The sequence below is a fragment of the Mobula birostris genome, chromosome 3, assembly GCF_030028105.1.
Source record: "Mobula birostris isolate sMobBir1 chromosome 3, sMobBir1.hap1, whole genome shotgun sequence".
NCBI lineage: Eukaryota > Metazoa > Chordata > Chondrichthyes > Myliobatiformes > Myliobatidae > Mobula > Mobula birostris.
Genome location: NC_092372.1, coordinates 151,810,573 through 151,836,573, shown reverse-complemented (window position 1 = coordinate 151,836,573; position 26,001 = coordinate 151,810,573). Strand labels below are relative to the sequence as shown.

General features: G+C 39.0%; 1 protein-coding gene across 1 annotated transcript in view; it reads right to left on the bottom strand.

Moving 5' to 3' along the window:
• nfx1 (nuclear transcription factor, X-box binding 1) overlaps window positions 1-26,001 on the bottom strand; it is a 97,798-nt gene that overhangs the window by 69,288 nt on the left and 2,509 nt on the right. Inside the window, exons 2-5 of the mRNA XM_072253459.1 lie at window positions 23,065-24,096; window positions 14,487-14,648; window positions 7,297-7,374; window positions 3,595-3,700 (exon numbers count right to left, since the gene is read on the bottom strand). Coding sequence (XP_072109560.1) covers window positions 3,595-3,700; window positions 7,297-7,374; window positions 14,487-14,648; window positions 23,065-24,096 — 1,378 coding nt within the window. The remainder of the gene's footprint in view (window positions 1-3,594; window positions 3,701-7,296; window positions 7,375-14,486; window positions 14,649-23,064; window positions 24,097-26,001) is intronic.

The window sequence follows — 26,001 nt, the reverse complement described above, 5'->3', positions numbered from 1 at the left end:
ATCTGATCAGCCAAAAATTTACCTGTTTTATCTCCGTGAATATAAAATTGACTTATCGTTTAAGAGTTGGGTTTCAATTGGATAAGTTAAAAGAAGATCATATTTAGTTTTAATTTCAACACATCTTTCATATAAAGCAGGTTCTGGAGCCAAGGCATGCTCTTGGTCTAACTCTCAGCTGATTAGCTAAATCACTTCTCTCTTTATTAGCTTTCCTCTTAATACTTGCAGTATAAGAAATAATTTGTCCTCTAATAAACGCCTTAAAGGCATCCCATCTAATATAACTAGACGTCTCCTCTAACGTATTCTCTTCAAAAAAGGTAATTTGTCTCTCCATAAACTTTAAAAAATCTTTATCAGATAACAAAGTTAGATTAAATCACCAAAATCTATTTGTTTGAAGAAGACCAGGAAGATTTAAAGATAGAAACACAGGAGAGTGATCTGAAACAGCAATCTCGTTATATTCACAGGATCGAACTAATGGAATCAGTTGGCTATCAATAAAAAAAAACCATCCTGGAATACGTATGATGAAAAAAAAACACCAGGCATCAACAATGCTACATTTCATTAAAAAAGATTTAATAAACACAGCTGATTTATTCAGTATCATTGGTTTAAAAGGTAAACGATCTAAAATTGGATCTAAGCAACAATTAAAGTCTCCACCCATCACCAATGAGTACAGACTTAGATCTGGCAAAAATGAGAAAAAAAAGCTCGAAGAAACCAAAGAAATCTATATTCGGAGCATATACATTGGCAAATACCATTAATCTGTTATTTAGTTTCCCTGATACTATAACAAAATGTCCATTAGTATCAGAAATTACTTTATGTTGAACAAAGGGAACTTTATTATCTATAAGGATTGAAACCCCTCTTGCTTTGGCCTGAAACAAAGAATGAAAATAAGAGCCTCTCCATCGATTAAAAGAAGTGTGAATTCTTACACTTACGTACATGTGTTTCTTGAAGAAAAACAATGGGTACCTTAAGTTTTTTAATATAGGCAAAAATCTTACTTCTTTTCACAGGGTGATTTAGTCCTTTTACATTAAAACTAAGTAAATTAATACTTTGATCAATTTTAAGGCTCTTTATAAGAAAGATTAAAATAGCAATCAGAAAAATGCATATCAAACCCAAATAATAAACATTGAAATATATTAACTAAGCAACAGAATTGACTAAATTCCCAAATCAGCTTCAAGAAAAAAAGACTCCCCATCCCTCCTCCATCATAGAGCAACCATTATCTACTTCCCCTAAACACATTCCCTTAGAAAGCCTTTTGGAACCGCTGCAAGAATTCAAGGTTATTTATGTTCCAAACTAGACTAAGTAATAGTGAGAAACAAGCTTAGATGGGTTTATCAAACAGAAATAACAATTATTCATACTAAAAAATATTAAAGTCATTTTTTAATATGCAGTATTTGTTTTGCAAGATTTTTAGTCTATTCTATATTCACACACACACACTTTTTTAAAAGTCTAAAAATTCTTGCACCCGTTCCTTCGTATAAAACCATTTAAATGATCCATCTTCCAATGTAATCCTTAGTCGAGCCAGAGAATGAAAAGAGGGTTTAAAGTTTTGACTGTATAACTCCATCATAACTTTTTTGAACTTAGCACGTTCTGCCTTGACTTCTGAAGAAAAATCCTGAACAATACGTATCTTTTGATCTTGATAGTCAATCATACCTTTTCCACGGGCAGCACGAATCAGACGACCTTTTATGTGAAATTCATGGAAACATATAATGACTGATCTTGGTTTAGATTTTGAAGCCGATTGGTAGATAGGTGACCTGTGAGCACTATCAATTAAAGGCAGAGACTTTATAATATCAGGGAATAATTCCATCAAAAGATTTGCAAAGAATTCTTTCGGATTATCTCCTTCTGTTTGTTCTTTAAGTCCCAGGATTCGTAAGTCGTTCCTCCTACTTTTGTTTTCCAAATCAATAATCTTCTGTCTCATCATTTCGTTGGTCTTAAATTGTTTTTCATATAGCTTTTGCAAATCATCCATTCTCCTGTCCAGTAAAGTAATAACATCTTCATGTTCCTTTATCTTCTTATCACGTTCAGTTAGAATTGCTTGAATATCTTCTAGTTTCCTACCTATTTGTTTAATTTCAACGCTGATTTCTTTTCTAAACTGTTGAAACTCCTCAGTAAGCTTTTGAATTGAACTCGTAATAGCTTCCAAAGCTGCTTTAGTAGTCATATTAAAATAATATCCCATCTAACAATAGTATTTCAAAAGGTTGGAGAGGAAAGTAAGTAAATTAGGAGCAGCAGCAGAGAACTGTTACTCCATCAGCGGTCAGCAGGCAGTGTCCTTAGTTTTATTGAACATGTTTTTTTTAAAATTTAGAAATTTCATTAGTTTTCTGTTCACTAATTTCTTTCAACTGAGACAGTTCTTGATCATCATGCCTGAATATTTATACCTGATGATTTGAAACTTGAACCGGTCCAATTAAATGCAGGGAATATTACCAATATTTAAGCCTAATTATATATACTATAGTTTACAAACTTATTTGGGAGGCTAGTCTGGTTTGGAAGAGTAAAGGTGCCTGGTCTGGGTTAAGTTGCTTGTGTTACTTTCTTTTTGTAATGTAACACTGCAGAATGAATGAAGCAGCACTGACAAAATAGTGGGAGTGAAATTAATTGAAATTTTCATTGTGAAACCTAAGCAAAGATTAGATAATGGTGTATAAGATGATGAGGGACATTGATCGTGTGGATAGCCAGAGGCATTTTCCCAGGACTGAAACGGCTAACATGAGGAGGCATAGTTTTAAGGTGCTTGGAAATAAGTACCAAGGGGATATCAGGGATAGGTTTTTCACACAGGGAGTGGTGGGTGTGTGAAATGCACTACCGGTGGAGGTGGTGGAAGCGGATACAATAGGGTCTTCTAAGAGCCTCTTACATACATGGAGCTTAGAAAAATAGAAGGCTGTGTGTTAGGGAAATTCTAGGTAGTTTCTAGAGTAGGTTACATGGTCGTTCCACGGATGCTGCCTGACCTGCTGAGTTCCTCCAGCGGGTTGTGAGTGCTGCTTTGACCCCAGCATCTGCAGAGTATTTTGTGCTTACGGCACAACATTGTGGGCCTGTAATATGCTGTAGATTTCTATGTTCAAAGAGAATGTCTGGTTTAAAGGTTATATGGAGACAAAATTTTAAAAAATGAAATGCAGTTTCTACATAAACTGGTAGCCTTCTTATAATCAATCTGACAAACGGATTAACTGAATTTCTCAATGGCTTTTTTTATATAAACAAATTCCACTGTATTTTATTACAATCCTCAAATACCTTCCACTTATGGAGGGAAGGAGGGATATACCCAAACTGTTTATTAGTAAACTACTAAAACAAAATGTATCCAATCTTTAATTTGCAGCATAGAGAAATTAAAAGTCATGAATTTCTTATATAAAACAAAATAAGAGCTTGTCAAAAGGAAATATTAAAAAAGACCAGCAATGTAACAGGTGCTAAGTACAGGGAAAATAAAAACCCAGGAGGATGCATGTTATTATATATTTTTGTGCTTACATGTTGCATGAGTGAGGGCAATCAGTTCCAGGTCGTTTCTTTCCACAAAGCTCTCCACAGCTGTGAGGTATTTCATTTCTGTTCCATTCTGGATTGTTCACCTTGCCTTATGAGTACAAAAATGCAAATAAAACATCACCCATACTCTAGCTTTGACTTCTTAAAAAAAAAGCACAGCAAAACAACTGGAGACAACCTAAATAGTATATCTCTGGAGTACTTGTTCATGACCCCAGACTGCCATTTATCACATAATTTTTACTGAGAGAATTAAACATGAGAAAATGTGTTTTGTGGATTTAAAAGGAGGATGCATTACAAGGGTCTCGGCCTGAATCGTCGACTGCACCTCTTCCTAGAGATGCTGCCTGGCCTGTTGCGTTCACCAGCAACTTCTAGGTGTGTTGCTTGAATTTCCAGCATCTGCAGAATTCCTGTTGTTTGCCTTACAAGGAGACAGTTTACTTAGACTTCTGGAAAGGTGCTGACAAGAACCCATAAATTAAAAATTTTGGAACTCATCTTATAAATAAATATAACAGATAAAACGGTAAAGCTAGAGCAAATGAAGTAGTCTCCAATTTGCACTCTTGTGCAAGATTTGTCTTTCAATGGATGTTACCACACATGCTGCGTACTTACAGACCAAAACAGATGGTTTAAGATGGATTCTGAGACAGAAAACGAATACAAGAACAGGAGATATATAATACCAAATGAGTAAATTCCAATATATCATACACTTGAATACACAGGATTTTCCTGCACTTTTGTAGTTGAAATTTTAATTTATCCATGTTTCGTTTCTCACTTGGCCTCATTGGTAGAACCTTACTATTATCAAGATTTTCAGAGCAGTCTGGTCCTTTGAATTACATATACTTTATTCAGTAGTGGAATTCAGCACAGGAGCAAGAACAGACTACGCTTCCCCATGAACCGAATGTGTATTCAATTAGATCACAAATTGTGGTTGTGTATTTTAATCCTACTTTCATCTCATTCATTGATGGCTTTACTCCAGAACACTAAACCATATTGTCCTCTTTCTACATTCCAATTTTATTTATCTTTACTGAGATACAATGTGGAATAGGCACTCCTGACCTTTCGAGCCACGTTACCCAGTGACCCCAGATTTAACTCTAGCCTAATAACGGGACAATTTACAATGACCAATTAACCTACAAACCAGTAAGTCTTTGGAACGCGAGAAGTAATCAAAGCAGCCGGAGGAAACACATACAGTCATGGGGAGAACTCCTCACTGGCAGTGGAGGTAATTGAACCTGGGTCACCTATACTGTAAAGCATTGTGTTTAACAACTACATTACTGTGCTGCTCAATTTTCTTGAGATTATGAAGACACTCCATTAGGTTTTAATTACTTTTATGTGCAGTAGTTTTTATTGATGTTAAACTGTTTCTAATTTTATACACCTCATCTAGGTTGCCCATCAACCTCCTTTGTTTCAAATACAGCTCCAGCCAATTTTTTACCCGCTGAAATTCTCCACCCCTAGTACTATATTCTTTTCAATTACCTCTGAATATAGTCTAGTACCCAAATCCTTTTGCATTTCCATAGCCCCCAGAGTTTTACATTTACAAAAATCTGGCTTACTTTGGATGTAAAGAGGTTAATCTCACTTTCCCAATGCCTGCCAGAAAATTTGTACTCTGACTTTGTTTACAACTTTATAGATTTGTATCTCCATCTGTATAACTAGAGAGATCTACTGCTTTGACAGCAATGAAACTTACCTTCAGCTAATTAACATTTAATTAAATTGGAATAAAAATTTGGACCACAAATGAAGATAGCAGGTAAGCAATTAATAGATTTAAGAGTGTATTTGGAACACTTGCTGATATTGTTTGAAGTACTGAATACAAAATTATCCTCCTAGGCCTGGATGAAATACTAGTAAAGCTATGGTTGGAGTTCTGTATTTGGCTCCTATATAGGAGGATGAGTTTGATTTTTGCAAGAGCATGAAGCCAGGCTGGGGTAGCTTGAGCTTGGATGAAAAAAGGAAATATTCCTTGAAACAGAAAAGGTTGACAAAAAATTAACTGAAGTCCATAACACTATGGGTTACTTAGAAAGTGCCACCTGCACTATTGTCTGGACAACATGCAAACCCAATTTCATGCAATAAGATCAGTCCTTAGCTGCTGGTTAAAATGGTCCAGTAAGTGTCACTCAGTTATGTCAACGAAGAATAAGAATGAAAACAAATCCAACACAAATCTAAGCACAACAAAGGTATATTCAGCTCTGCAAACCCAGGCTAATACTTGACGAAATAGATAGATCTATTCCAGAAACTAGTCAAGTGATAGACATTTTTACTGATTTGTCTATCTGCCAGTGTCACAGATGCCACCAACATTATCTAAACAACTCCACCGTTATCCAAGGTATGGTGGGATGATGGTATTGTACTAAATAATTAAGACTGGGTCACTGGAATTTTTTTTCAACTGCCTCTGGAGCCATCAAGTCTTGTGACACCTGGTCATACCAAGAAAATTTCCTACTTATAACGAACAACCAACTTCACTCAGCTGATGAAACAGTGCACCACTCACAAAAGATACTGAGAGATATCTGGAGTCATATATACTACAAAGATGTGGTTGTTAGGTATGAATCAACTTAGCCCCAGGACGTTACTGCAGGAACTCTACAGGATAGTGACCCAGGGTTGATTAATCTGTAGGTGCTTCCATCAATGATCTTCCCTACATTGTAAGTCAGAAGTGGAGCATCTGCAGCTAAGTGAAATATTCATCTCTAAAGAGGCAACTGTGTTCATAATCCACAAGATATCCAACAACAAATCCCTATGGATTCTTCTGCAACTCTTTCCAAAAAAAACCAATCACATCTAGCTAAAAGGATAAGGCTAGCAAGTGGGAACACTGATTGCTGCCAGGTTTCCATCCAGGCCATGTACCATGATGTTGCTACAATGGTAAAATGTTGCATCTTCCAACCAGACTACATCATGGATAGTCTCCACCGTGGTCGAAATAAGAATATCTTATGAGTATGGAAGTTTTTATAGTTGTTCACTTTTACCTGTTCTAAAGTCCACAAGTGTGTAACTTACTGCCATCTAAGGAAGCAAATAAAAGTACAGATAGAGTGAATGCACTCCAGCTTCCCTCCCTCAAAGCTGAGGAATCAAGCATTAGAGGGCATAGGTTTAAGGTGAAAGAAAAAAGATTTAATAGGAACTTAAAGGGCAACTTTTTTTAGCCAGAGAGTGGTACACTTATGGAACGAGCTGTAAGAGGAAGTGGTTGAAGGAGGTACAATAACAACTTTTAAAAGACATGTATATAGACAGGAAAGGTTAAGAAGGATGCTGACCAAATGCAGTTAAATGGGACAAGCTTGGATGGGCATCTTGGTCAGCATGGATCAGTTGGGTTGAAGGGCCTGTTTCTATGTGGCATTACTCTGTGACTTTAAATAGTCCTCTAACAGATGATAATTAAACCATCATTTCTGGTGTCACAGATGGAATAAATGTACCATTACATCTTAGAAACTGTGCATAAATGGTCCTCTATTTTGCGTTTCAGAAATTACCATTCAATAAGCAATCTGTACACCATTTACTACAGACTTTGTACAAGATTTTTCATAAGCAAATCACTCGGGTATTTTCATACAGTTTTATACTTACCACAAAAACATGTATAAGTGTTAGGGACCCGTACTGAAACATTCTGACAGGCAGGACATCGCCAACCATCACTTGCATCTAGCAAGTTAAAAAAAAAGAATTACCAAGCACATCATTAATCACAAAAATACATTCTATTAATTTTTAATACAGAATTATTTGTGTGAAGACATGAACAATATACATTATCTAGGTGAAGAGCTAGGTTAGATGAGTTTGCTTTCCCAGAGTTATCATTTTGAGCATTAAGTGGCAAGGTAATGGAAGTGTCCAACTGACAGCTGAGACAAAAATGCACATAATCTAACAGAAAATAGAGTGTTTTGTGAAATTGTGTTCTTGGAATTGGTCTTGATGGTATTTAGTTTGGAAGCTTCGAGAATACACCTTACATACCTCTCCACTGACCACTATTTTTCCTGTAAAGTTAGGGCTTTGGGGCCCAAGTTTATTTCATTCCAAAAAAAAACAAGGAAATGAAATGGCTATTGATCCACAATGGCATTTCAATTTTTCAAACACTGAATTGTAGTATGGAGCTAAATACGCCAAATGTCATTTTTCCCCCATAATTTATGAAGGGCAGAAGAACTTTAAAAATAGTGAAGAATACTGAATCTATCTGATTGTCAGGTATAAATGAACCATTTCCAAAATAAAATTAGATGAACTTTTCACTACTATGTTTGTGATGTTTTTCTGAGATTACCATTGACCAGAAAATTCAGGAGACCAGTCACATCAAGAAGCTCACCACTATCCAGGACACATTATCCAGCCTAACTTTGCAGTTTATTCACCACCATTCACAGCATAGCTAGAGTGTACATCAGGTGAAAGATAAATAACAAAGACACTGTAGTCAAAGTCTGCAAGAACAGGGTAATTCAGTTAAATTAGTCATTATGCTGCCATGCTCTGCTGTACCTGGACAGCCTCTGGAGAATACTGCACAATTGGAATGTAGCCTTCTGTCCAGTTGCTAAACCAAAGTTCAATCCATTCTCTCAGTTGGATGCATAGGATATCCTAGGACTTTCTCCTTCTAGTGTTCTGGTCACGAGAAGACCAAGACACTCTAGCATAAGTTATCACCAAGTCAAAATTAATTGGATTTAGTCTGCATCCAGGGAATTTGGCTCTCACATATGTGCACCTAAAGCAGAGCTGAATGAACTGATTGTCACACTAAGGATGTATTAGACCTCAGCGAAGAGCTGACTACAGGTAGTATATTGTTAAGAGCCTGTTCTGTAAACCCCTGACAAGACGCTGACAAGCAAAATTTTTATTATACAAACGTTTGCAGATTAAGTTATTATTATTATAACTGTATTATTGAGAAATATGAAAGCCATTTCTACCCATTGTGATTGTTAGGCTAAAATTTGTAAGTACTTAAAAGCAATATTTAATTCATTTTTAAATAAAAAGTTAAAAATTTGCCTTGTTATATCGTTAGGTAAAGAAACCTATTCAGATCTAATCCAATTGGCAATGAGTCAGAGACAAACTTCCTGGCAATTTATTTAAAAACAAACGTTAACCAAGGGCAATATACAGTTAAACCTGGAGATTTAACTCAACCATTCAGATTTCTTTGCAAAATACACTGATATTGCTGTGAACTAAGTATCCACACAGCAAAGCTAACTGAAACCTGCACAGCCACCAAATTCATTCTGCTGGTCTCCCAAACATTTGCTCATATGTAAAGTCTGTCAATAAGTCAACCATTTGTAACCTGGAGAAGGACTTGTTCTGGCTCCTGTTTCTAATTCCATCACATATTGGATTGTGGGGGAGTACTCAAGTATTTACCATAAGATAAAGGAACAGAAGCAGGCTATTCGGCCTATCGAGCCCACTCCACCATTCAATCATAGGCTGATCCAATTCCTCCAGTCATCCCCACTCCCCTGCTTTCACCCAATACCCTTTGATGCCCTGGCTAATCAAGAACCTATCTATCTCTGCCTTAAATATACCCAATGACTTGACCTCCACAATCATTTTTGGCAACAAATTCCACAGATTTACCACCTTCTGACCAAAGTGAGCCTTACGTCTGTGGTGGGAAAGCTGTTGGAAAAGATTCTTAGAGATAGGATCTATGGGCATTTAGAGAATCATGGTCTGATCAGGGACAGTCAGCATGGCTTTGTGAAGGGCAGATCGTGTCTAACAAGCCTAATAAGAGTTCTTTGAGGAGGTGACCAGGCATATAGATGAGGGTAGTGCAGTGTATGTGTTCTATATGGATTTTAGTAAGGCATTTGACAAGGTTCCACACGGTAGGCTGATTCAGAAAGTCAGAAGGCATGGAATCCAGGGAAGTTTAGCCAGGTGGATTCAGAATTGGCTCGCCTGCAGAAAGCAGAGGGTCGTGGTGGAGGGAGTACATTCCAATTGGAGGGATGTGACTAGTTGTGTCCCACAAGGATCAGTTCTGGGATCTTTACTTTTCATGATTTTTATTAACGACCTGGATGTGGGGGTAGAAGAGTGGGTAGGCAAGTTTGCAGACGACACAAAGGTTGGTGTTGTGGATAGTGTAGAGGATTGTTGAAGGTTGCAGGGAGACATTGATAGGATGCAGAAGTGGGCTGAGAAGTGGTAGATGGGAGTTCAACCCGGAGAAATGGCAGGATACTTGGTAGTGTGGAGGAGCAGAGGGATCTGGGGGTACATGTCCACAGATCCCTGAAAGTTGCCTCAGGTAGATAGGGTAGATAAGAAAGCTTATGGGGTGTTAGCTTTCATAAGTCGAGGGATAAAGTTTGAGTCGTGGGGTAATGATGCAGCTCTATAAAACTCTGGTTAAGCCACACTTAAGAGGACTGTGTCCAGTTCTGGTCGCCTCACTATAGGAAGGATATGTAAGCATTGGAAAGGGAATAGAGGAGATTTACCAGGATGCTGCCTGGTTTAGAGAGTATGTATTATGATCAGAGATTAAGGGAGCTCGGGCTTTACTCTTTGGAGAGAAGGAGGATGAGAGGAGACATAATAGAGGTATACAAGATAGTAAGAGGAATAGATAGAGTGGACAGCCAGCGCCTCTTCCCCAGGGCACCACTGCTCAGTACAAGAGGACATGGCTTTAAGGTAAGGGGTGGGAAGGTCAAAGGGGATATTAGAGGAAGTTTTTTTTTAAACTCAGACAGTGGTTGACGCGTGGAATGCACTGCCTGAGTCAGTGGAGGCAGATACACTAGTGAAATTTAAGAGACTGTTCGACAGGTATATGGACGAATTTAAAGTGGGGGGTTGTATGGGAGGTGGGGTTTAATGGTCGGCACAACACTGTGGGCCAAAGGGCCTGTACTGTGCTGTACTATTCTATGTTCTAAACTAATTTCTCCGTAACTCAGTTCTAAGAGGACGTCATTCAATCCTGAAGTCCTGCCCTCTTGTCCTAGAATCCCCTACCATGGGAAATAACTTTGCCATATCAAATCTGTTCAGGCCTGTTAACATTCAGAATGTTTCTATGAGATCCTCCCCTCATTCTCCTGAACTCCAGGGAATACAGACCAAGAGCTGCCAGACGTTCCTCATATGGGAACCCTTTTATTCCTGGAATCATTCTCGTGAGTCTTCTCTGAACCCTCCCCAAACGTCAGTATATCCTTTCTAAAATAAGGAGCCCAAAACTGCACACAATACTCCAAGTGTGGTCACACGAGTGCCTTATAGAGCCTCAACATCACATCCCTGCTCTTATATTCTGTACCTCTAGAAATGAATGCCAACATTGCATTCGCCTTCTTCACAACTGACTCAACTTGGAGGTTAACCTTTAGGGTATCCTGCACAAGGACTCCCAAGTCCCTTTGCATCTCTGTATTTTGAATTCTCCCCCCATCTAACTAATACTCTGCCTGTTTATTTCTTCCACCAAAGTGCATGACCATACACTTTCCAACATTGTATTTCATTTGCCACTTCTTTGCCCATTTCCCTAAACTATCTAAGTCTCTCTGCGGGCTCTCTGTTTCCTCAATACTACCCGCTCCTCCACCTATCTTTGTTTCATAGCCAAATTTAGCCACAAATCCATTAATACTGTAGTCCAAATCATTGACATACATCGTAAAAAGTAGTGGTCCCAACACCAACCCCTGTGGAACTCCACTGGTAACCGGCAGCCAGCCAGAATAGGATTGCTTTATTCCCACTCTGTTTTCTGCTGACCAGCCAATGCTCCACCCCTGCTTGTAGCTTCCTTGTAATTTCATGGGCTCTTATCTTGCTAAGCAGTCTCATAGTCATACTTTATTGATCCCAGGGGGAAATCGGTTTTCATTACAGTTGCATCATAAATAATAAATAGTAATAGAAATAGTAATAGAACCATAAATACTTAAATAGTAATATGTAAATTATGAAGTAAGTCCAGGGCCAGCCTATCGGCACAGGGTGTCTGACCCTCCAAGGGAGGAGTTGTAAAGTTTGATGGCCACAGGCAGGAATGACTTCCTATGACGCTCTGTGCTGCATCTTAGAGGAATGAGTCTCTGGCTGAATGTACTCCTGTGCCCACCCAGTACATTATGTAGTGGATAGGAGACATTGACCAAGATGGCATGTAACTTAGACAGCATCCTCTTTTCGGACACCACCGTGAGAGAGTCCAGTTCCATCCCCAAAACATCACTGGCCTTACGAATAAGTTTGTTGATTCTATTGGTGTCTGCTACCCTCAGCCTGCTGCCCCAGCACACAACAGCAAACGTGATAGCACTGGCCACCATAAACTCGTAGAACATCCTCAGCAACGTCCGGCAGATGTTAAAGGACCTCAGTCTCCTCAGGAAATAGAGACGGCTCTGACCCTTCTTGTAGACAGCCTCAGTGTTATTTGACCAGTCCAGTTTATTGTCAATACGTATCCCCAGGTATTTGTAATCCTCCACCATGTCCACACTGACCCCCTGGATGAAAACAGGGGTCACCGGTGCCTTAGCTCTCCTTAGGTCTACCACCAGCTCCTTAGTCTTTTTCACATTAAGCTGCAGATAATTCTGCTCACACCATGTGACAAATGGTCACTCATGTGTGGCACCTTGTCAAAGGCCTTCTGAAAATCTAAGTACATCGCGTCTACTGTATCTCCTTTGTCTACCCTGCTTGTAATTTCCTCAAAGAATTGCAGTAGGTTTGCCAGGCAGGATTTTCCTTTCAGGAAACCATGCTGGCTTTGGCCTATCTTGCCATGTGCTCCAGGTACTCCGTAATCTCATCCCTAACAATCGATTCCAACAACTTCCCAACCACTGATGTCCGGCTAACATGTCTATAGTTTCCTTTCTGCTGCCTCCCATCCTTCTTAAGTAGCGGAGGAACACTTGCAATCTTCCAGTCATCCGGTACAGTGCCAGAATCTATCGATTCTTGTTAATGCCTCCGCAATCTCTCCAGCTGCTTCCTTCAGAACCTGAGGGTGCATTCCATCAGGTCCAGGAGATTTATCCATCCTCAGACCATTAAACTTCCTTAGCACCTTCTCAGTCATAATTTTCACTGCACAAACTTCACTTTCCTGACACTCTTGAATGTTCGGTATACTGCAGACGTCTTCCACTGTGAAGACTCATGCAAAATACGCATTTAGTTCCTCTACCATCTTTGCATCTCTCATTACAATATCTCCAGTGTCATTTTGTATTGGTCCTATATCTACCCTCAACTCTTTTACCCTTTACATACTTAAGAAAGATTTTAGTATCTCCTTTGATATTCTTCATCTGCTTCCTCTCATAATTCACCTTTTCCTTCCGAATGACCTTCTTAGTTTCCTTCTACAAGTTTTTAAAAGCTCCCTAATCCTCTATCTTCCCACTAGCTCTGGCTTCCTTGTATGCCCTCTCTTTTGCTATTACTTTGGCTCTGACTTCACTTGTCAGCCATGGTAGTGTCCTTCTTCCCTTTGAAAATTTCTTATTCGCAAAATATCTGTCTTGTACTTCCCTCATTTTTCGCAGAGATTTCAGCCATTGCTGCTCTGCTGTCTTTCCTGCAAGTGTCCCTTTCCAGTATTGTGATCACTGTTCCCCAAGGGTTCCTTAACCTTAAGCTCTCTTATCACTTCTGGATCATTGCACAACACCCAATCCAGCACAGCCAATCCCCTAGTGGGCTCAACAACAAGCTGTTCTAAAAAGCCATCCCTTAGACATCCTACAAATTCTCTGTCGAGGTCCAGTACTGACCTGGTTTTCCCAATCCACTTTCATGTTAAAATCCCCAACGATTATCATGACATTGCCTTTCTGACACGCCTTTTCTACCTCCTGCTGTAATTTGTAATCCACATCCCGGCTGCTGTTTGGAGGCCTGTATACAACTGCCATTAGGGTCCTTTTACCCTTGCCATTTCTTAACTCAACCCATAGAGATTCTACACCTTCCAATCCTATGTCATCTCTTTCCAATGATTTAATATTATTTCTTATACACAGAGCCACACCATCCCCTCTGCCAACTAACCTATCTTTCCGATTATACCGTATATCCTTGGACGTTACCCTTTGGAACTGCTGGCCACAGTTAGGACAATTGGCCCATTATCATACTGTTGGTTAAGGAATTAAGAGTGATCAAATTTGCTGTTGAGCTTCCCATAACAGTAAACAGTTTTCAAAAGTACATGACCAGCTCAGTTCCGCTAGAACATTGTCTGTTGCTCAAAAGTACATGATTAAATTTAAGAGACCCCAGAATTGTTAAAGGCAGATCTGAATTTGAAGTTAAAGTCAAAGTGATTTTTTTTAAAAATCTAAGTATCTAAATATTACCATATAGTATCATGAGATTCATTTTCTTGCAGGCATTTACAGAAAAGTAAATACACAATTTATATAAAAAAACATAATGACTGACAAACAACCAATGTGAACAGACAAACTGAGCAAATATCAACAGCATTTTATCATCAACTTACAATGGAAATAAGACATTTACAGAAGGCATAGATGCTTCATGTATTGCAGATAAAAATGCACTTTTCTATTTTGCCATTGGCAGAACCCAACATCAGATTTCCTGTGCACCTTTCAGCACATCCATAATCTGTGCTATAAAATCTCAAAATTAATTGATTATAATTTGTATACACAAATATTTTGAAACAAGCCAAAGCAGAATTTCAAATACTGCATGTGAAAATTAAAGTACAACAAACTAACCTTCAGCCTGCGAAGCTGGTGATCTTGCCCATTTTTTAATGCAGTTCAAGTGGAATACATGGTAACAGCTTTGACAGCTCCAGATGGGTACCATTACACGGATCACCTCACAGCAAACCATACATTCATACTTCTCAGTTGTAAGGTGTTCAATCAGCAAGCCTGATAGAAAGGAACAGATGAAACAAATAATACTAGTACCTGAAGAAGAAAACTACCGGTGTACAGTGAATAAACAGCAGAACTGCTGTTGGACTGAAAAACTGAGTATTTTAAAATGTCATTTGACAATGATCAAAAGTTCAAAGTAAATTTATTTTCAAAGTACAAATGAAGGAAAGGTGACTGTTTATCATACACATCCATCCACATTATGGAATAGCTTCCACACTTTTCCCCTGGATCTCTAATTGTTTTTAGTTGAGCAAAACTATGATCTTAAAGTTCCACTATTTCACACTTCATTTCCTTGCAGCACAGTTGCCTCAACCAGAGTTGTTAGATTCTTGTGCAGGTTCTCTTTTTATGATTTCAGCCATGGTGGAATGGCACAGCAGACTTGATGGGTTGGATGGTCTAATTCTGCTCCTATTATATACAACTCAGATTCAATTTTTTTGTGGGTATACTCAATAACTCCTAGAAACATAACAGAATCAATGACAGACTGCACCCAACAGGATGGACAAACAAACAGTATGCAAAAGACAAACTGTAAATACAAAAGAAAAACAAGAGAAATAATAATAATAAATAAGCAATAAACATGGAGAACATGAGATGAAGAGTCCTTGAAAGTAAGTCCAATGGTTGTGGGAACAGTTCAGTGATGGGGTGAGTGAAGTTAACCAATTGGCTCAAGAGCCTGATGGTTGAGGGGTAATAACTGTTCCTGAACCTAGTAGTGTGGCCCCTGAGGTTCCTGCACTTCTGCCTGACAGCAGCAGTGAGAAGAGAGCATGGCCTGGATGGTGGAGGTCCTTGATGATGGATGCTGCTTTCCTGCAACAGCGCTCTGTGTACATGCTCAATGGTGGGGGCGGGGGGGGCCTTACCCATGTTGGACTGGGCCGTATCCACCATATTTTGTAGGATTTTCCTATCAAGGGCGTTGATGTTTCCGTAACAGGCTGTGATGCAGCCAGTCAATATACTCTCCACCACACATCTATAGAAATTTGTCAAAGTTTTAGATGTCATGTCAAATCTTTGCAAACACCTAAGGACGTAGAGGTGCTGCTGTGCTTTCTTCATTACCGTTCTGGGCCCAGGACAGATCCTCTGAAATGATAACACCAAGGAATTTAAAATTGCTGACCCTCTCCACCTCTGGTTCCCCAATGAGAACTGGCTCAAGGATCTCCAGTTTCCTCATCCTGATGTCAGCATCCTTCAGCCAAATTTTCAGTCTCCCTCCGATATGCTGATTCATCACCACCTTTGATTTGGGCAATGACAGTGGCGGTATCAGCAGACTTAAAAACATCATTGGAGCTGTGCTTAGCCTCACAGTCGTAAGGGCAAAGTGAGAAGAGCAGTCGGCTAAACACACAGCCTTATGGTGCACTTTTGCAGATGTTGATGTAGAGGAGATGTTATTGCCAATCTGAACAGACTGGGGCCCGCAAGGGAGGAAATAATGGATCCAATTGTATAAGGATGTAGTGACGCCAAGGTCTTGTAGCTTACCGATTAGGTTTGTGGGGATGATAGTATTAAATGCTGAGCTGTAGTCAATAAAGAGCATACTGATATACGAGTCCAGAGTTGAGTGAAGAGCTAATGAAATGGCATTTGTTGTTTTCTGTGTTGTCACTGATTTCAATAAGCTATGTTTAAAATGAAGAGATAAAGTCACATTTAGAGAACACATGAAAAGCCATATCAAAAATAGAATGAGATGTGGCTACTTCATTTCAAATTTCTTCCACAACTTGCAGGCTCATAATCAAATCATTTACTTACACAAATGTAAAGATAGTGTGGTGAAGAAACAAAGCTGTCATGATAGGAGTCCAGCATCCCAGAGAAAAAAAATTGTATCCTGGCACACAAGTTGAGAAATTAAATTCAACCAAGTCTGGTGAACTAACATTCGCTGGATTGTTACAAAAGCACAAATACAGGTGTCCCCTGCATTTCGAAACCTCGCTGTTACGAAAGACCTACATTAGTACCTGTTTTCGCTAACTGAAGGTGTTTTCACTGTTACGAAAAAAGGCAGCGCGCGCCCTGAGCAGCCAAGCTCCTTCCCCGGAACTGCATTCTAGCCGGCATTGCTTAAACACTTGCCTGTGAGCATCTGTGCTTTATCTTGATTTATTTTGAGCATTCGTCTGCAAGATGAGTTCTAAGGTACAGTATCGGAAAAGCCTAAAAGAGCTCATAAGGGTGTTACACTTAGCGTAAAACTAGACATAATTAAGCGTTTCGATCGTGGTGAACGAAGTAAGGACAAAGTGAGTTTGGCTTATGGAAGTTGACGAAGACGATGTTGAAGAGGTTTTGGCATCCCATGACCAAAAACTGATAGATGAAGAGCCGATACAATTGGAAGAGGAAAGGATAATAATCGAAACCGAATGCAGTAGCGAACAGACCAGAAGTGAAGTCGTCCAGGAACTGAACGTGAAGCAACTGCGGGAGATTTTCGCTGCAATGATTTCAAAAAAGTACGACTTTAATTTTGAAAGAGTACGTAGGTTTAGGGCATATTTGCAGGATAGTTTGAGTCCTTACAAAGAACTGTATGATAGGAAAATGTGCGAGGCTCAGCAGTCAAGCATACTCTTGTTTTTCAAGCCTTCCACATCAGCCACAGCAGACGACGAACCTCGACCTTCGACATCGAGGCAGGCATAGAAGATGACCTGCCTGCCCTGATGGAAACAGACAACAATGAGATGACAGCCCAGTGTCCCACCACCCCAACCTCTGACAACTCAGCCTTACACACCATCATCAGGGTGCTTGGTGCTGTCTTCCCGATTCCGGTAAGTGATATTACATTGTACATAAATTATTTCTACTTTATATAGGCTGTGTATTTTTGTGTGTTATTTGATATGATTTGGCAGCTTCATAGCTTAAAGGTTACTGGAGAGAGTGTTGCTGCCGAGAAAGCTTGTGCGAGACTTTTGCTACAGTGGACAGTGCAGCAATGATTGTAGAAAAGTATTTCTACTTTATATAGGCTGTGTGTTCATCATATCATTCCTGTTTTTACTATATGTTATTGTTATTTTAAGTTTTGTGTGTTATTTGGCATGATTTGGTAGGTTATTTTTTGGGTCTGCGAACGGTCACAAATTTTTCCCATATAAATAAATGGTAATTGCTTCTTCACTTTACGACATCCCGGCTTACGAAGCGTTTCATAGAAACGCTCTACCTTCGGATGGCGGGGGAAACCTGTAGATCAATAATTTCCTTCAGTGCTGCAGAGTTTCTTGGTATACCCTATGAGGTTGCCTTCAACGATGTCAAATAACTAAGAAAATATAACTTACTACTAAGATCAACAATACCTCAAGACAAATAAAGAGCTATTTTATTTCTGTAAAATAATCAGAAATCCACATACTCATTTAAAAAATATTTTGTTCTTGTTAATTTTGAGTCAAAGGGAGACAAAAGTTAAAATAGACATTACAGGATACAATGTTCTTGGCTCAATTCATTTCCTAGGACTGATCTGATGACGTAGAAAATCAAAGACTATTTTAAAAACCACAAGTTTCAGCTACAAATTATAGCAAATAGCTGGTTTATTGCAGAAACTAATGAATATATTAAAAAAGTTCCAATTCAAGTTAAAGGTTTCTGGTTACTCCATCCAAAAGGGATATATTCTCACAGATGTAAATACTGTGTCTTCATGAAAAGAGCTTTGTTAGAAGAGTTGAATGTACAAGGTTTCAAGTTTCAGCAGGGCAGTTCAACAACACCATCTTCTCATTAGAACTAACATCAACTGTGCAGTCTTCTGAATGGCTGAAGGACAGGAAAATGTAGTTACACAATAATGCATACAAAGGAATCAAAAACATTTGGAATCAAAAGCAATTGATAGAGGGACAGTCTCATCTGTAAAATCCTCATTTTTAGGATATGCTGAACAAACTGTATTATTTATATTGCCTCAACCCATCCATTAAGGACGTCCCCAAATCATAAGAATGTTTGAAAACATTGTAAGAATCATTCAGTCCGTTATACCACCTTTCAGAACCTGATGAAGGGTCTTGGCCCAAATCATCGACCGTTTACTCTTTTCCATAGACGCTGCCTGGCCTGCTGAGTTCCTCCAGCATTTTGTATGTGTTGCTTGAACTTACAGCATCTGCAGATTTTCTTTTCTTTGTGATTGGACTCATTGATGTTAGTTCATTAGGACTCTCAGAAACCACAGTGTATCTTGGTAAGAACTTCACAAAGATATTAAAAATTGCTTCTTGTAATAGATTTCAAACAAATAAACTAAAAAACTGGAAGACACACCAAAGAGCAAAGCAGCCATTCTGAAAAGTAAATATTTGTATCGTAATGTACACTTCAGAAATTCTTATCTAAGAAAATTTAAATTCCCTGCTTTTAGAATTTCTTTTTGGCTAGGTATTTTGGTGTGCAGTAATTATGCGCAGTACAGAGTTAGAAAGACAGTTGGTGTTCCTTCAACCAAGATTTTTCTGGCATTTAAAGCAGAACTGCTTTGTAAATATCTGAAATTTAAGTTTGTTCTCGTGATTTCAGTTTCATTATCACGAGAAGGCCATATATATCGCAGGCAGCAACACTGGGATTTTTACAATAAGTTATATATTCAGAAAAATCCTAAAGACATTATCAGCCCCTAAATAAGAGTACTTTCATTCATTGCTTTCACAAACTCTAGACCTTCGTCCTATTAAAAACAGGATATGATAGAAAGACACAGTAAGGAACACAGCATCAGTACAAAGGAAAATAGTATCACCCATATCAACGAGGAAAATTGAAAAACAAGTATGTATTAATTTGAAGAAAGGGATAGAAACATAGAAAATAGGTGCAGGAGTAGGCCATTCAGCCCTTCGAGCCTGCACCGCCATTTATTATGATCATGGCTGATCATCCAACTCAGAACCCTGCACCAGCCTACCCTCCATACCCCCTGATCCCCGTAGCCACAAGGGCCATATCTAACTCCCTCTTAAATATAGCCAATGAACCGGCCTCAACTGTTTCCTGTGGCAGAGAATTCCACAGATTCACCACTCTCTGTGTGAAGAAGTTTTTCCTAATCTCAGTCCTAAAAGGCTTCCCCCTTATCCTCAAACTGTGACCCCTCGTTCTGGACTTCCCCAACATCGGGAACAACCTTCCTGCATCTAGCCTGTCCAATCCCTTTAGGATTTTATATGTTTCAATCAGATCCCCCCTCAATCTTCTAAATTCCAACGAGTACAAGCCTAGTTCATCCAGTCTTTCTTCATATGAAAGTCCTGCCATCCCAGGAATCAATCTGGTGAACCTTCTTTGTACTCCCTCTATGGCAAGGATGTCTTTCCTCAGATTAGGGGACCAAAACTGCACACAATACTCCAGGTGTGGTCTCACCAAGGCATTGTACAACTGCAGTAGTACCTCCCTGCTCCTGTACTCGAATCCTCTCGCTATAAATGCCAGCTTACCATTCGCCTTTTTCACCGCCTGCTGTACCTGCATGCCCACTTTCAATGACTGGTGTATAATGACACCCAGGTCTCGTTGCACCTCCCCTTTTCCTAATCGGCCACCATTCAGATAATAATCTGTTTTCCTATTTTTGCCACCAAAGTGGATAACTTTACATTTATCCACATTAAATTGCATCTGCCATGAATTTGCCCACTCACCCAACCTATCCAAGTCACCCTGCATCCTCTTAGCATCCTCCTCACAGCTAACACTGCCGCCCAGCTTCGTGTCATCCGCAAACTTGGAGATGCTGCATTTAATTCCCTCATCCAAGTCATTAATATATATTGTAAACAACTGGGGTCCCAGCACTGAGCCTTGTGGTACCCCACTAGTCACTGCCTGCCATTCTGAAAAGGTCCCATTTATTCCCACTCTTTGCTTCCTGTCTGCTAACCAATTCTCTATCCACATCAATACCTTACCCCCAATACTGCGTGCTTTAAGTTTGCACACTAATCTCCTGTGTGGGACCTTGTCAAAAGCCTTTTGAAAATCCAAATATACCACATCCACTGGTTCTCCCCTATCCACTCTACTAGTTACATCCTCAAAAAATTCTATGAGATTCGTCAGACATGATTTTCCTTTCACAAATCCATGCTGACTTTGTCCGATGATTTCACCGCTTTCCAAATATGCTGTTATCACATCTTTGATAACTGACTCCAGCAGTTTCCCCACCACCGACGTTAGGCTAACCGGTCTATAATTCCCCGGTTTCTCTCTCCTTCCTTTTTTAAAAAGTGAGGTTACATTAGCCACCCTCCAATCCTCAGGAACTAGTCCAGAATTTAACGAGTTTTGAAAAATTATCACTAATGCATCCACTATTTCTTGGGCTACTTCCTTAAGCACTCTGGGATGCAGACCATCTGGCCCTGGGGATTTATCTGCCTTTAATCCCTTCAATTTACCTAACACCACTTCCCTACTAACATGTATTTCGCTCAGTTCCTCCATCTCACTGGACCCTCTGTCCCCTACTATTTCTGGAAGATTATTTATGTCCTCCTTAGTGAAGGCAGAACCAAAGTAATTATTCAATTGGTCTGCCATGTCCTTGCTCCCCATAATCAATTCACCTGTTTCTGTCTGTAGGGGATCTACATTTGTCTTTACCAGTCTTTTCCTTTTTACATATCTATAAAAGCTTTTACAGTCAGTTTTTATGTTCCCTGCCAGTTTTCTCTCATAATCTTTTTTCCCCTTCCTAATTAAGCCCTTTGCCCTCCTCTGCTGAACTCTGAATTTCTCCCAGTCCTCAGGTGAGCCACTTTTTCTGGCTAATTTGTATGCTTCTTCTTTGGAATTGATACTATCCCTAATTTCTCTTGTCAGCCACAGGTGCACTACCTTCCTTGATTTATTCTTTTGCCAAACTGGGATGAACAATTGTTGTAGTTCATCCATGCAATCTTTAAATGCTTGCCATTGCATATCCACCGTCAATCCTTTAAGTGTCATTTGCCAGTCTATCTTAGCTAATTCACGTCTCATATCTTCAAAGTTACCCCTCTTTAAGCTCAGAACCGTTGTTTCTGAATTAACTATGTCACTCTCCACCTTAATGCAGAATTCCACCATATTATGGTCACTCTTACCCAAGGGGCCTCTCACGACAAGATTGCTAATTAACCCCTCATTGCTCAAAACCCAGTCTAGAATAGCCTGCTCTCTAGTTGGTTCCTCGACATGTTGGTTCAAAAAACCATCCCGCATACATTCCAAGAAATCCTCTTCCTCAGCACCGTTACCAATTTGGTTCACCCAATCTACATGTAGATTGAAGTCACCCATTATAACTGCATGAAGATGAAGAATGAAGATAACAAATGGAACTGTCTGTGATAACAGAAGGCCAAAATTGTTCAGGTGATTCAAAGTGTGTTGGTTCCTTTCCAAGAGACTGTGATTGATTGTAACAGATCAGTCTGGAGATCTGATGTAAACAGTGGAAGATGAATGAGGGAGAAAGTGCAATGTGAAAGTAAACTGCAGAAGCAGCTGTTGCTGAAAATCTGTCAGAAAAGAATGCTGGAAATGATTAACAGGCAAGGTAGTATCTGTACAAAAATTTTAAAAAACTGAACTTGTGGTACAGGTGGATGACCCTACTTCAGAACTGCAGAGTTCTGGCAAGCAGAAAATGTTAACAGAATGGAAGCAATGAATTCAGTTTTCTGTTGCAGGGGCCATGAGGTGCCCAAAAGAAAGATGAGGCGCTGTTCTCATTGTTGGAGGTCCAAAGCAGGAAGGTCACAGAGGGAGTGAGGTGGAGAATAACGAGCAATTTTAAGGTCAGGGGCCCCTCAAACAGATATAATGGAGGATGCTAACTTTCTCCTGAATTTTTTAATTTGTTTCTGTTCCAGATTCTCAAACTAATTGCTCTTCCTCCCCCAAAATATCATCTATTGGCTTTTCCACCAGTTACATTAAATCTATATACTCTGGTTCCCTGATATCGTCGCAGGGATGAATTGAGCCGAAGGAACTGTTTCTATGCTGTACAACTCTTAAGAATCTATTGGGAACTCCAAGGGTGCTTATAACCTACCATAGTAACTTAATAAACTGTGCATTTACTACATCCAAAGCTTTTCTTTAAAAAAGGTTCACTTAACCAACTTCCCCACATAATTTTGCTGTAACTAGAAGAAAAAGTACATAACCCAAGACAACATACATTCTTCTGCAATATATAACAATTTCTATCTTTGTATGCCTTCAACATAAGATAGACTGGAAAGTGGGAGGATGAAATATGGTTTCAAATACCGAGAAATGCAATAACTTTGTTACATTGGAAGTGTTCTTAAGTATGAGTATTTTAAGCAATGATATTTAATAATCTAACCTGTGTGAGTCTCTTTACTCTTGTGCAATTCCATTTGTTTCTTCCAAAATGTTTTCCTTCCAGAATCAAAGGACCTTTTTTGCAGATCTTGCCGTCGTTTCCTTCTGTCCACTTCATTCACTTTCCACGGTTGTGTTCGGTGACTCAAACGCTCCCTCAAGTTGGGATTCACTCTTTCCTCACCTATATCAGCCTTGGCATCCAAATCTGAAGCAGTCATTGAGTAGCCTGAGCCTATGCTAACACTGTCTACACTTGAACTTCTGTACACTTCATCAACAGCATACTCTTTGCCCCTCGAGAATCCCCTATAATTGTTCTTACTTCTCAGAAACTTTCTTTGTGATTCTTCACCGTCCTTATCTATTCTTGTAGGCTCATTAAACATTTTTGTTTGGTCATCCTCCAATGGGTAAGCATTTTCAGTTATTTCAGTGAATTTCTTTCTAAATATTCTACTGTCTTTTTCAAAGACTAGTCTTTCTCGAGTGGGTTTATGCAAATACAGATTCATTTTTTTTGGTTTAGCACCCCTTTGACTTTCTGGCTCACACCAATTTTCTTGCTCCATGTCATGAATCTTGTTTCTCATTGAATTTGCTCCCGTTTCCATTGTGTTTTTCTTTACAGAATTTTTCACCACTTTTTTCTCAGTTGGTTGCATAAGGTTTTCAGCAGTATCCCTCTGTGAGTCATCAGTAAATGACATTTCTCCAGAACAAGACTTATCATCTTTTATCCGGTGACGACGCTGATTTTGAAAGCTGTGCATACCGGCTTTAGGTTGGTTAGTCCTATGCCCCTCAGGGCCAGTTTGAGAATTCTGGTTTGGTTCTTCATAATGGTTTCTTGACTGCTGGCAATATTCCCTTCTGTGTGTCAACCCACAACGATAACTTCGAAATGGCTGCTGTCTTGATGGTGGCATGCATGTGTTGTTTCTGCTAAAATCCTCTGAATTCTTGTTTTTTAGTGTTTCTTTAATTTCCCGAGGAATGAAATCTGCAGCATCTGGATTTAGCTCCAACCCACCTGTTGGATAAAGTTTCATATAAATCGTAAATTGTAGGATTCATGCGGGCTATTGGAAAGTCTTTCTCCAAGGAATTAACTCCTTAATAAAATTGAAATAACACGGCTAGTAGCACAAAGAATGAAAAGTTGAAGTGATTTCAAAATAGAAGTTGAGCTGTTAGTTTATGACATTTTTCTGAATACCTCAGTAATGTAGGAGTACATAATAAGAAATTATGGGATTAAAGAAACAATGGCAGTATGGATACAAATACTGATTAAGGATGACTGACTTGCTTCAAAACAGGGGTACCAAGATAGAAGTATTTACTCCAGGGTTGACATTTACACTCTTGCTCTTTTTGAAATATATATTTATATGAAAGTTATTGATATCCATCATATTATAGTTAATACCAGATATAAAAAACACTATAATTTGGCAAATTCAAATCCCAGCATCGCATCTAAGGAATTTAAATTTACTTAATTAACTTTTTGAATGAATAATAATCTATCTTTTGAATTGTTGCATCTAGTTTACTGATAACTTTAAAGAAAAACTGCCAACTAATTATACAATATTGAGAGTCTAAAGTCACATTAATGTGGGCGATTCTGAATTGTAAAAGCTGCACTCCTAAGAAACTCATTATAGAAAACATAAAAACAATTGCATCATGGGAAAATTGAGACTTCCCAAAAACACTTTCTATTCTACTTGGTAATTTCCAAAGTAATGTTCTAGTCCTGATCAAATAGTTATACCATTTTCAGTTTGTGCAATACAAATAGTGTTCACTAATTCATCAATCGTGTTATTTTCAATTTGTATTATGTGTTATAGCAGAAAAACTACAGTGGATTCCAGTTAATTGGGACCAGTACTTATGGGCCTAATTAAGTGGCTGCCCAATTAGCTGAAGTTTCATGAAATAGTTAAAAAGGTACAAAAAAAATCATTTAACTGAGTAACAAATTAAGTATTTAAATTAAAGACATAACAAATTAGAACACTACCAACTCTATTACAGTACCATAAAACTGTGTATTAGTTATCGACCAAGGAACTCATCCAGTCTATGCTGTTGCATATGGAGTGTCCAGGGAGGGGTGCCCCTTCACTGGAGTGCACCTCCAGTGAAGGGGCTTGTGTCCATTCTGGGGCGGCTCACACACCTTTGGTGCCCACCGGGTACTCAGCTCTCACCTGTGGCTCCAAGTATCTGTCTGCATGTGACAGTGGCCACACCCTAGTACCCTGCTTCAACAGGTGGGCTAAACCAGGTGAGGGCATCTGGCAGGCCTCATAAGCCAGTAAAATGGGGACTTGCCTCTCCTAGCATATGAACACAAGCACACACAACTGACACTAATAAGAAACTGTTCAGCATGTCCCAAATAAACAAAGGAAACTTTGGGTATTTTTTTTCTATTAGTTTTTGTTCTTAGAGTTGTCTCAAATAAGCAGCTGCCCTGATTAACCGATGGCCCAATTAACAGGAGTCCATTTATACAAAATGTACAACATTTTCAATTTCACTGAAAATGGTTACCCTATTTTTCTACCCAAACCTGAATTTATCTAACATAATGTGATAAAATATGCAATACTATTTTCCTCTATTTGGAAATACTTGAAATTATGTCGATTTTGAGATGCCATGTAACATCACTGAGTTAATTTTCTTGGCAGCAAATCGTTTTGCAGTTTGGTGATCAGGCTAGCAACATTAAATGTAATCTGGCTAAGACTCCCAAAAGTCACAAATAAACTGCAAACTTCGCCAACTCATCCTGCTTTAGATTTCACAACTCCTACATTCTTAATCTCCAATTGTTGCCATTTGATCAGATAACTGTTATTCCTCTTAGTCACCTTGTATCTCAGAGACATCCCTCTCTCTCCTATCCATCCCACAA